This window comes from Notothenia rossii, assembly GCF_949606895.1.
Source record: "Notothenia rossii genome assembly, chromosome: 12".
Taxonomy (NCBI): domain Eukaryota; kingdom Metazoa; phylum Chordata; class Actinopteri; order Perciformes; family Nototheniidae; genus Notothenia; species Notothenia rossii.
In genome coordinates, this window is record NC_136911.1 from 1,144,200 (window position 1) to 1,157,256 (window position 13,057).

The 13,057-nt window shown below is 46.1% G+C and overlaps 1 protein-coding gene across 4 annotated transcripts in view; it reads right to left on the reverse strand.

Annotated features, from left to right (window-relative positions):
- The window catches only part of ncoa2 (nuclear receptor coactivator 2), an 82,083-nt gene that overhangs the window by 13,017 nt on the left and 56,009 nt on the right, over positions 1–13,057 (reverse strand). For 3 of the 4 annotated variants that reach the window (XM_079660907.1, XM_079660904.1, XM_079660905.1), the window contains 9 exons: positions 12,663–12,803; positions 10,894–11,041; positions 9,244–10,462; positions 3,671–3,851; positions 3,312–3,536; positions 2,924–3,133; positions 2,196–2,337; positions 589–766; positions 1–183 (listed from right to left, as the gene is read on the reverse strand). In XM_079660907.1, the coding sequence (XP_079517033.1) occupies positions 1–183; positions 589–766; positions 2,196–2,337; positions 2,924–3,133; positions 3,312–3,536; positions 3,671–3,851; positions 9,244–10,462; positions 10,894–11,041; positions 12,663–12,803 (2,627 nt within the window). The remainder of the gene's footprint in view (positions 184–588; positions 767–2,195; positions 2,338–2,923; positions 3,134–3,311; positions 3,537–3,670; positions 3,852–9,243; positions 10,463–10,893; positions 11,042–12,662; positions 12,804–13,057) is intronic. The other variant, XM_079660906.1, reaches the window with a different exon arrangement.

The window sequence follows — 13,057 nt, forward strand, 5'->3', positions numbered from 1 at the left end:
GGGGTACCCGGGGCGGGGGCCCATGGGACCCCCCAGGGGGTGGAAGCCCTGGTCCTGCAGGGGGTACCCCCCCCTCTGAGAGAGGTGAGAGGGAGGGGCTGCAAACTGCTGGGAGTACATGGGGGGCTTCTGGTCCATCAGCATGGAGTCCTGCTGGAACTGATCCTGCTCCAGGGACTGGTTCTGGAGAACACGAGAGGTACACAAATATATTACAGTCGCCCCGAGAGTCATGGGTTACACATAGTTATAATAATAATAATAAATTAAAATATACATGTAATAATAATAAGTTAAATCAGACTCTTTATTCATCCCGGCGAAAGCTGGGTTTTGTGACATATTTATAAAAATATATGTAGATAATGTACAAATGTGTACACTGTCCAACAATACATATTTAAAATCTGTAATATAGCGATATATACAGTGGTGTATTAGTATTAATAAAGATATCACACCACATTATTGCTTTACCTGCAGTTTAATGCAGTAATAATCTAAATAATTTGAGTTTTTCAGTTAAATTTAGTCCTCGAGGGCTTCCGTAGTTTCTGAAACCACTCCCCCAGATGAATGAAATCTCACTTGTTCTACCAGAGACGGGATCCCCAGCGCCCGGTCGATCTCCTCCAGCCCATCGAAGTCTTTGAGGGCGGTGTAGAGCTGAGACATGAGGACCCCCTCGTCCACAGGGACCCCCTCCCCAGAGCTGTGCCCCCCCCCTCCCAACAGCAGGTCCTCCTGGGGGGCCGTGTGCACCGGCCTGCAAACAGAGGGGGAAGAGGACGTTATTCAACAGTTTAAACCATTAAAATACTCTGAAACAGTGTCTGGGATAAAAGCTTTACAATCAAAACTGCTCCACTTGTTCAAAATCTGCTCAGAGATTGTTGGTCAATCCTGTCAGAGACTTCGTGTGTGTGTGTGTGTGTGTGTGTGTGTGTGTGTGTGTGTGTGTGTGTGTGTGTGTGTGTGTGTGTGTGTGTGTGTGTGTGAGAGTGAGTGAGTGAGTGAGTGAGTGAGTGAGTGAGTGAGTGAGTGAGTGAGTGAGTGAGTGTGTTTATCATAAATCCTGAGTGGTGAAAGCTTTGCTTAGTAGATTACAGATGTGTCTCCACATGTGCACAAAATCACCAAATGCCAGCAGACGATTGGATGTGCACGTTTTCGCCGATATTTAATCGATAAAGAATCTGCTCAAAGTTTGTTGGTCACCCTGTCAGAGACTTTCTGACTCACAGACCATAATAACCTGAGAGGCTCAACCTCATCCTCTGGGACCCAAAGCATGCTCTGACAGAGAATCTGAGCTGCTGCCATCGAATGGAGATTGAATAAAGTCAGCCTGAAGCATCCTTTGTGCTCAGGCCTGAAGCATCCTTTGTGCTCCAGCCTGAAGCATCCTTTGTGCTCAGGCCTGAAGCATCCTTTGTGCTCAGGCCTGAAGCATCCTTTGTGCTCCAGTCAGTCCTCTCAGTGAATACAGAGCTCAGTCCAGATCAGATGCACGCTGAAGGCTCTTTGAGCAGCTCTCACTGATCCTGCTGTTATGTTACATGTGATTGGATTTATTTCGAATGTGTAAAACAATAATACAAAATAATTATAATGAAATGAAACATGAGAATTATTATACTGTACAAACGAAAGCGTAATCAAATTGATTAACACAAATATTTCTGACTTACAAATTATACATAAATAAATGATCTACCTAATTATCCGAAAAGAGGAGGGAAGAAGTTACACTTCTTTAACCCCACCCCTTCTCCCAAAAACTACATTATAAACATCTATATGAATGTTTGTTTCTCATGTGTTGTGTCTTGATATGTGTCTGTTGATGTTACACATGGAGCTGCTGTGATGCAAGGAGCATTTCAGACTTCATCTGACCATTAAAGTGTTACCGTATCGTATGCTAAATGCACTTTCTATGTCTTCTCTACATCACCATGTGTCCCCGGTGTGTCAGGAGACTCTCAAAGTGTCAGGCAATAAAACTCTCTTTTCCTCTGTGCCCACATCTCTAAAAACGGGGGAACAACGGAGCTGATCCAGATGTACGTCCGATATGACGTGATATCTCAAATGTGGGCTGGCTTTGCAAGAAAAATGCTGACCTTTAGTACTGAGTTTAGTAAGATTCTCTGGCATTATCAATAACATTTAACATTCTCCCAGTTTCTCACCTGGCCTGGTTAACGAAGGCGGTCTGGTCGATGGGCATCATGCTGTCGGGCCAGGGGGCCGTGGTGTTGGGGGGGGCCTGCTGCTGCTGCTGCTGCTGGGAGAAGTGATGAGAGACCATCCCAATGTCCATATCAGACTGGGCTGTAAGAGCAGAAAGAGAGTTCATTAACTATCATGAAGGGAAGACTCTGGCTTTAAGAGGAGCTTAAATATCCTCTTGAAACCACAGAAGCCAACACAAAGCGCCGGGGGGGTAAATGAAATAAATGAATAAAAAAGCACTCTTTTCTGAGTACTCAAAGACACTTTATAATAATATGAAATGAAAACATGAAAAACAAAACAAGTTGATGAACTGAATTGAATTTAGATTTAAAAGAAATACCATGCTTAGCCACTAGGGGGCAGCGTTCAACACTTAGCAGCATTGATATAATATAATATGGGTGAGTTAGGGTCTTCCTATCCATATTAGTGTATATTTACTGAGCGAGTAAAGTGTTTAAATACCCTGCATTGAATATGTCAGCATGCTACATCCTTTAACTGTCTTTCAAAAATAACAATAAATCAGAAAAAAGGTTAAAACCCATTTTTTTGGAGCATATTTTCCTAGTTTTATTTGGATTTTGGCAAAAAACACAGTAAAGTCTAGAAAGTTATTTATTAAGAGACCTGAGACGTTAGGGTCAGTAATCTCTACATCACGTGTTCCCATGTCTCTCACCATTGGGCATCATGGGGCCCTGGAGCATCTGTCGAGGCCCCGGCTGGCTGTTGGGCCTCAGAGGGGCTCCGTTGGGCCCCATCCTGGCCTGAAGGGCCCCCTGCTGAGCGGGACCTGATGCTCCGAGAGGAGGGGCCGAGGCTGAGGACCCCCCCCAACCCTCCTGCTGCTGATGCATGCTGGGACGTGGACCCCCGGGGGCCATCAGTCCTGCAGGGAGAGAGAGGGACGTGTAATTATTTATCAGTAACAAAATAGTAACATTTTGACATATGAATATAATTTGTGCTTTATACCAAGTTCGTCATGTTTCCAGGATAAGTGACAACTATTCAGTTTTATTACGAGGTATAAGAACTATGATCAGAGCATCATGGTTTGCACTCACCTGCATTGACCATTCCAGCCTGATTACCCATCATGCTGTGCTGCTGCTGCTGCTGCTGCTGCTGCTGCTGCTGTTGTTGATGTTGTTGTTGCATGAGAGTATATGGGCTGGTGGCTCTGATTGGATACTGAAGTGATCCCTGCTGGGGGGACACGTTCATATCCAGAGACACACTCCTCACAGGCAGACCCCGACCCGGCTGGACTGGACGCACCCCGGTGAAATCTGCACGCAAAGAAATGGGTTCAAATGTGTGTCGTACAAATAATATCACTTTCAAAATCAGTTTTTACCATTTTTGTGCGATTTTGGAAATTAAATGGGATAAACGTGTGTGTTTTCTGGATTGGTAGACTCACTGGGGTTCATGCCGATGCTCCGGTGCTGCTGGAGGGCGGCGCCGCCGTCGGACATCTGCAGGATGTCGTTGATGATGTTCTGCTTGTCCATCGGACTGGTCTGAGAGACGGGCCGCTGGTCTGTGAAGAGAGGAGGCCCGGCGCTCTGAAGGTCGTTCAGGATGTCGTCCAACTCTGAAGACTGGAGAGGATACAGAGAGAGAGAGTGAGGAAACATGAGAGGAAGGGAGGACACAGAGAGAGAGAGTGAGGAAACATGAGAGGAAGGAAACAGAGAGAGAGAGAGTGAGGAAGCAGAGGAAGTGAAGAGGAAACACTGAGGCTTTGGGAAACACACGTTTAAAGAGAGCTCCATGTGGATCCGTAACTCCAGGATGAAATGGACCACTTTGATTCACCTCATCTCAGTGGTTCTGGTCACAGTGAGGGCTAACACTCTGAAGCCACCTGAGGAAGCACCATTTGGGATTTCAAGCTGTATAAATGTGAAGGCACTTTCAGAGAAGGACACGGAGCACCTTCACACATCTGGACTATCAGAGCCATTCCTCTTCAGTTTCACAAACAGCCATCAGAAACAAAGACAAGGCTTTCTTCCTGAAGAATCTGAAGAATCACGACATTAGAGATGAATCTCTTTAGGACACTGGCCTTGGACCTCTTTTTCTCTATTGGACACGACGTGGACAAGATAACAGAGACATTATGTCACATGTTAGACACGTTTATCCAAAGCGACTAACATACTCAACACTGTGGGCGATCCCCACAGGAGCACTTTGGGGTGAAGTGTCTCAGGGACACAACGACATGCTGACTGCAGTGGGGTTTGAACCTGCTGTGACCCCCTGATCCCAACACCAACGCACAGCCCACTGCACCACACGCCTCCAGAGACACCTATTAACAACTATTTAGATAATTGAGTAATCGATGAAAGATACTTTTAGCAGAACATTAGCGGCAATAGCTCGTTGATCACCAACGGGAATAAGAAATGACTTGATACCCATTTCAGTCATTTTACATGCAAACATGTTTTGGACAAAAGATGACATTTAAACTTTGAGTAACTGGGATGGACATGGTTCAATCTGTATGACTATTTATAGACTTCGTTGTTGCTGGTATTGATTATAAGTTGTGTTTCATAACATCATTTCTAACTATAATTGATATATTTCTGATATTTTGACATTTTGTCAGAGTGTTGGACTGCCAGAAAAAGCATCAAGACATCGCTTTGGAATTTGACGAAATAGGATCTCTATTTTATGCCATTTGATAAACTAAACGATAACTAATCCATCAGTTAAATAATAGCAGTTACAGGTCTAGTCTGAGTCTTGATGAAAGGATGCAGGTAGTGGTGACGTCCACAGAGGAGGTCGTGCTGCTTCACACACCGAAGGGACTTTAAGGGTAAATAAGTTGCACCGTCTGCATGCGGCCACTAGAGAGTAGCACACACACACTGATCTCTCTCACACACACACACACACTGATCTCACACACACACACACACACACACACACACACACACACACTGATCTCTCACACACTCCGCCTGCTCGTGACTTACTGTACAGCAGCAGCACAGCAGCCTCTCTGCTCTCACATTATTACACGTCTCTGCTTTAGATAACAAATACAAAAAGGCTCCTGATGAGGGCTTTTATCTGAAGGTGGGCTGCTTACAGTGAGCCGGACTGTAAGAAGGGGGAGGCGCAGAAACCGGGTGAGAGGGGGGAGGAAAGGGAGGAAAGCCCTAATGAGGTCAGGAATGATGTAATGCTCTTTCCTCCTCTCCTCCCACTCCCTAGTCTCTGGTTGCCTTTAACCCTAATGGCTCGCATTTCTATCGATGCTCATCTCAGTTTGTGAGCATTCTAGGTGTTCACGGTGAGTGTGAGGCACTCAGGGCTGATATACGCCTGAACACCAGCAGCAGAGGGTCCCTTTAAGTCTGTTTCCTAATCAAGAGGAACTATTATTCCTGATTATTCCTTTGATTCCAATCAAAGAATCTTGTTTTTGTGGATTATACATATTGAGAGTGGAGTTTTATTAAAAAAAGAATATCAAAAGTTTAAGATATGAAGAGAAACTCCCCTCCCTCTGGCTGTGACTAATGTACATGTTATCTGCTTGCATTTGTGTGTTTGTTTATTGGTGGATATTCATCAGTTTGCGTCTGGTTGATATGAAAGAAGCTTTTAGACGATGGGTTAACGCTCCTTCCTCCTCCTTCGGTTCCTTTACCCCTAATGCGTCGCATGTCTATCGATGCATGCTCCCGTCTGCTGTGCAGAGCATGCACGTTCCCCTCCTCTGCATCTCAGCAGCCTTTTCTAGGGAGGACACTGCAGAAGTGCATGCTCCATCTGCAGATGATTAGAGGAGTTCAGCTGAGGACATACTGTACATCACACAGTCTTTAAATCCAGCACGCGGCTCCTCTCGGCAGCGAGGGAACGTGTTATTAAAGCCCTCTTTGTTTCTGTGTGGGAGCTTTCGCTTTCTTAAAGAGGCCCTGCTGTGCTTTTGGGGGTTTCCCTTCTATAGGTGTGCAAAGGCTCAAATGCTGTGTGTGCATTAAAGCATGGAAGTGTGTCGCAGTAGACGCACTAAATACTGAAACACGCATGAACACGAGCAGCATAGGGTCCTTTAATTGCGTTTCTTAATCAAGAGAATCAATTATTCGTGATTATTCCTCAGATATCTATTAAAGAATCCTGTGTCTGTGGATTATAGATATTGAGAGCGGGGTTTTATTAAAAAAGGAATATCAAAAGCTTAAGATATGAAGAGAAACTCCGATGTCTTTGTTTTATATCAAATATAGAGTCTCTGGCAATAATTCATGTTTGTTTATGTGTTTGTTTATTTGTTGTTTTTCTCTAAACGTTTAGGTTGATATGTTCTGTATGAAGCTTTGAAATGATGGGCTAACATGTCAGGGTGTTTGTCATGTTAGAAAACTGAGAATAAAATCGAAATATTCCTTAATTAAACCTAAAATGTGACACAAAGAGGACTAGCTTTCGACTTTCTCACTGTCAGGTCTTCTCGACTCCAATCGGGTTTATTTAATTAACCACATGTCGCTGTAGACTGAAGGTAAGAAGGAGCATCCACCAAGAAACAGGAAGTGAGAGTGAGGGCGGGAAAAGCAGAACTGCAGTCGTCTCGGTGCAGAAACGTCAACAGAAACAAGTGGGGAAAAATCTAGCCTGAAAAACAGCTGATGAAGCAACTTTTAGAGGATGCAACACTGAGGCTGTGCAATATGTGAAGGTGGGATTACACGGGGGGAGAGAAGCTGAAAGCACGAGGACTTAGAAAGTAGAAATTATCTGTTTGTTGAATCGTTCGCTGAATCATTAACGTCATTAACATGCTAAAAACAAACAAAATGCTGACATTTTATACGATTTCAACTAGAAAGTGATTTTAGTTCCTTCTTTGTTGCTTGGATTTAGTTTGAGATGTCTCCATGCTTTAAAGTCAAGAAGCTCTTCTTCAGCACCTCTTTTCACCCTCTGTCTGAAACCACAGCTGCTCTGATTGGTCAACCAGCTTAGAGATGCCCCTTCGCCTATCGCCACACACACACACACACACACACACACACACACACACACACACACACACACACACACACACACACACACACACACACACACACACACACACACACACACACACACACACACACACACACACACACACACACACACACACACACACACACACACACACACACACACACACACACACACACACACACACACACACACACACACACACACACACACACACACACACACACACACACACACACACACACACACACACACACACACACACACACACACACACACACCTCTGTATCTCCATGGCAGCAGAGAGGACATGCAGCAGCATATGGCTCATCATTTTCTCTACTCTCCTGGGGGGGAGGATCTACTCCTTTGTTCAGCAGCTCTTATTATCCACCCAATCACCTCCTCCTACTCCTCCTCCTCTTCCTCCTCTTCCTCCTCTATTCGTGTACCCAAGTGACCGAGCACATACTGTACATCCATGCAGACGCAGAGAGCATGTCTGGGAAATGTTTCTATAGAAATGTGGAGAAGAGAGAGTCGTATTTATATCTACGTCGGAGCTGAACGTCTGCTACAGAAAACTTGCAGTCCCCCCCCCCCCCCCCCCCCTCTTCCTGCTCTCTTTCAGCGCCAGTTCTGACCCGAGCCCGGTGCCAAACGCAGCCAGGATCAAATGTCTGGATCTCCACGGGGAAACTGTCCAAATGTCACAGCTGTTTGAAGCCGGTGGATCGCTTCGCTCCAGCTCCTGCTGCCAGTGGACCCACCAGATGTGTTTACACACACACAGTGTAACTGCCACTTACTCTTGAGCTTCATATCAAGTGTGTCACACTTCCTCATGGAGATCTTGTGTAAGAAGAAGGCCATTTATTTTATACATATTAAACACTCTTAGGGCCAGGCGTAAGAAGACGGGGGAGTTTCTTTGAGTCTTATGTATTTACAAGATGACGTTTTGAGTCACAACTGTCAGTATTATAGCGAGGTATAGGAACTAGTAAATCAATTGCACGGCCCTAATACTGGTGTTTGAGAATACACACAAGTACATGGGCTAGTGTGTGTGTGTGTGTGTGTGTGTGTGTGTGTGTGTGTGTGTGTGTGTGTGTGTGTGAGACCTCTGCAGCACCAACATCTGCTGCCTAACCCAGATCATCGGAGAGGAAGTGGAGCAGCACAGGGGGAAAGTTTAGCCACGAAGAGAAGGAGGTTACTGAATGAGTTTTGAGGGCAGCGCGACTCAGTCCATCGTTTCAGAGGAGGGGATGAAGAAGTAAACAAAAAGGAGACCCTCTCTCATATGCACTGAGACCCTGAGGATATCTAGACCTTACCACATGAGACAGACCTTACTAGACGAGTACATTGGAGAAAATGATGATGATATTCCTACATCTGTCTGTATTATCGACAAACAAGATATTTCCATTTTGACCACGTTCCGATACAGCTCTCTGAATGGAGTTATTTTAGATATTTAAAATAAATATTTGGGATGAAACATGTGTCTATTAAAATAAGGCTTTTACAAAATGAACACGCCACTTTCAACACTAGTTTTTAGTGCATAAAGTTGATGTCTATGCATATCAAATAAGAAATGTATTGGATATGGAAATACACTGAATACAAATGGAATGATGGCTAAATGTGAAAGGATATTGGAAACACATTTATAAAAACATATATACTTTTCAAAGGGTTTTTTGAAACTAGTTAAATTTTATTCGTGGCTTTTTTTGGTGCCTATAAAATAAAAAATGTATTGGAAATAGAAATACACTGAATACAAATCAAATGATGGCTTAATGTGATCTTAACATGGTAAACACATGTTGCACCTAGATCAGAGGTTTTGGGGTTTATTCGACCCTTAACTTGTGACAGTAGCCATAAGGGAAAGTGTGTCACACCTGAGGATGCTTGTTGTTGTTGTTGTTGTTGTTGTTGTGCTCTCACCTGCTCGGCGCGGTCGTATCCAGAGTCTTGTTTCTCCGTCTTCACCGTGGGATGCTTCCCTCCCTCCAGCTTCACCTCCCCCGCCTCCAGCTTCATCTTCTCCTTCCCTGCGGTGTCGTCCTTGTCCAGCAGGTATCTCAGCAGGGCGTTGTCCTTCTTCTTGGGGCTCAGAGGCTCTTGTTTCAGACCCATGTCGGGCCCTGACCCCTGACCCCCGGCCCCCTGGTTCTGCTCCTGACCCGGCTCTTTGCCCGTTGCCTCTGCTGTGAGTTTGGCCAGGTCCACGGGGGACGTGCTGTTCTGCAGGAGCTGGTGCAGGATCTTGTGTTTCTCTTTTAGCGAGGAGGCGTGAGTGTTCGCTGCGTTCTGGCCCCCGCGGCCCTCTTTCCCCTCTCCCCCCGGGGACAAAGGGGTCTCCAGGGGCTCCGGTTTAGTCGTGAGAAGCTGTAGAAGCTTAGTGTGGCCTTTGTTGTCGTGAAGACGGTTGAGGGAGTCATCAGGGGCCCCTTCTCGATCCTCTTTAGGCTCCATATTCGTCTCCTGACCCTCCATATTCGATCCGTATGACTCTCCTCCCAGTTTGGACATCAGATGAGAGCCCCCTCCCTGTGAGACCCCCACTGGAGAACCCATCTTTCTGTCTGGGGACCCCAGAGTGTGAGGGGCCCCGTGTCCCACCCCATGACACTCACTAAGGGCCTGAAGTGCAGAAAGAGAGCTGCTAGTGTAGCTGTTAGCATTGCCGCTGCTACCTGGGGGGCCCCCACACATCCCTACAGGTGAGGGGGAGTGAATACCCGCTACTCGAGGGCTCCCAGACCCCCCAGGACTGTTTCGATGCCTCGGGGACAACATAGAGTTCTGTTGAGGAGGATGTGGCCCTCCTGCTGGGCTCGGACTCGCTCTAGACGGACTGTTCATCCTCCAATTAGCCCCTTGTTGAGGGGGCTGCATGCCTCCAGTGTGATTGTGAGGAGGGGGGCACCCGAAACGATAGCTCTGCATGTGGCCCCCCATGGCAGGAGGCTCTCGAGGGCCAAGAGATGAGAAAGGCGTGCTGCTGTTGCTGCTGATGGTGGTCTCCTGGCCCTGAGGCCCAGAACCAGGCAGGCTGCCGGGGGTCGGGGGGGTCATGGAGGGCGTGGAGGAGTTCATGGGTTTGGGGGCCATTCCTGGGGTCTGACCGATGTCCTGACCCATCCCACACACCGTCTGCTCCCTGAAGGGGACACAATATCAAACGTAGAAAAGTTAAGTAACTGTTCAAATATAATATCATCGATATTCACATTAAAAAGCTGGAATCTTTTGTCCGGCAGGGGACACACAACAACTAGGTCCAACGTAGAAAAGTAAAGTAACCAGATAATATTTACATTTAAAAAGCTGGAATCTGAGGTTTTTCATTTAAATGTGATTTAAACCAATGATCAAAACAGAAGGTGTTGAGTTGAATAGTTCCCAATGAACTGCCTGACCCGTATAGCTCTGATGTGAGGGAAACACCAAGTACATGATCTGATTGATACCCTTCTCCCTGAGACTAAAAGCATCCACACATATAACCTCCCCGTGCTTTAGGGTGTGGGCAGGATGCAGCATGTCTCCTCCTTCCAGCTGCAGATTTCCCCAGGTGCATGCATGCCATACCTCTGCAGGATGTGCAGCGACATGTAGAGCTGCGGCTCGTTGGTGGCCGGAGAGCGCACCAGTTTGCTCTTAGTGTGCGCCGACACGACGGTGCCGTCAGAGAGAGAGAAGCGGTAGATGGGACTGAAGGCCTGGCCGTGGCGCAGCACTGAGGACACACAAAACTGTTTTTACTGATGTGTCTACTCAAACTTCACCTTATTGTTTAGGCTCTGATTTGAGTGTAAAAGTGTTTATTTGTGCAAGTTCAGCATAAACGTTGCATTCACGCCATCATTCCCAACACTGTCCTTATTTCTGAGTGATTAAATAAGGAGATGCACATAAACTGTTTTGACTGAGAATGATTCATGCGTTTGTAGATAATTATGCCTATTCTGTAGAGCAAGGGTCGGCAACCCTTTTGATATGAAGTGCCATTTAAAAAAAAAAAATGTTAACAGCGTGCCAACGGAGTGAGATGAGATCGCTGTCCCTTTAAGAGAGAGAGAGAGAGAGAGAGAGAGGGGTGTGGCTTGTGCATGTGTGTTTGTGGATGGTAGAGCGACAGTGAGGGAACGTGTGTATGTTTCTGGAAGTGAAACGAGGAATCAGAAAAACAGAGGTCTGTGATGTATTTTGTGAAACAGAAGAACAGCTACCGTAATTTTCGGACTATAAGCCGCACCTGAATATAAGCCGCAGCAGCGACATACCACTCTCGGTTCCACTTTTACTTTTGCGCGCTACCTGTCTCACTCTTTCCCGGCCTCCAGCTTTTCCTGCTGGAACCCGCCGCTTAAAGGTGGGGGTCCGCGGACCGGCCATAGAGCCCATAGAGTTAAAGGTGATGGACTGTAACCTGTAAAATCCATAGATTTAGGAGGTCCCCTAGTGGCCGTCAGCTGTAACAATACATAGAGTAGCCGCACCGTTATATAAACCGCAGCGTCGAAAAATGGGGAAAAAGGCGCGGTTTATAGTCCGAAAAATACGGTAAATAAATGCAACGGCCTCCCAAGAAGAGCTCGCCTCTCTCCAGTCATTTAAGCTAAAGTGGGTTATTGAACCTGAAGCTTGTTGCTTCTGCCCTCCTCGACTACGGTCTGGGAGCCGACAGGAAAGTTCAACACACAGATGGCCAGTCCGCCCCTTTGTAGCATATTATTTCGATGAGAGATGAGCAGATCGCCACTGGGCTTTCAACTAAATACACAGCCACGCAAAAACTGCAGCATTGGTACAGCTCCTTATGGGTACTGCAATTAGTGAAGTGCTTTCCTCCGTGGTGAAACGATCAGCACTGTACCACGGAGGAAAGCGGCAGAAAGTCACCTGGAGATAAAGAGAGCGGGGCTGCGTTGCGTGCATGGCTTCCTTCTGCAGGTAACGGGGAGACGCGCTCTGGCGGCGGTCTCGTTCAGGATCCGAAAATACAATTTAAATATTTTGCACACTTATTCCACTTATTCCTAGTGTGCCACTGGTTACGGTGCCGCGTGCCAGCTGCCAGGGGTTGCCGACCCCTGCTGTAGAGTTTAGGCTCTGATTTGAGTTGAAATTGCCCATTTTGCAAGAAAAATCTGTTCAATATCGGTTAGTATGACTTTTTCAAACTCCGTTCAAAACATTCAAGAGCCTGATTTCCATGTCCACATACAGCTTTAGAAAGGATATGATGGTATTGGGATATACATGTTGCCTAAAGTACAGATCATATTATTTATAAGCCATTGTTTACACTAACGGAGTCGCTGTGAAAAAGCATCCTAAAGATGAGTGACTGTTACCTTCCTGCTGGTGCCGCTTGGCGAAGGACATCTCCCCGTCGTTCTGCAGGTGGAACCTCTGAATGCATCGCCGCACCAGGTCCTCCCAGCCCGGCTTCATGGAGGCCCGCAGCAGACTGGTGTCCAGAGACGTGATCTTACCTGGAACACACACGGGACGTTATCTTTGTTTTTAATGTTTTTAAAAGCCATTTTCTTAATATCTTTCATTTTGGTAAAGCACTTTGAAATGCCTTGTGCTGAAAGGGGCTATATAAATAAACTTTAGTTGCCTTAGTTACACACAAGTAAATTATCTAAGTACTTCTTCCCCTTCTTACGCATGATTCACTAATTGTTACTGGATGGTGCTTTTATGTGAGTTAGTGTGTGTGTGTGTGTGTGTGTGTGTGTGT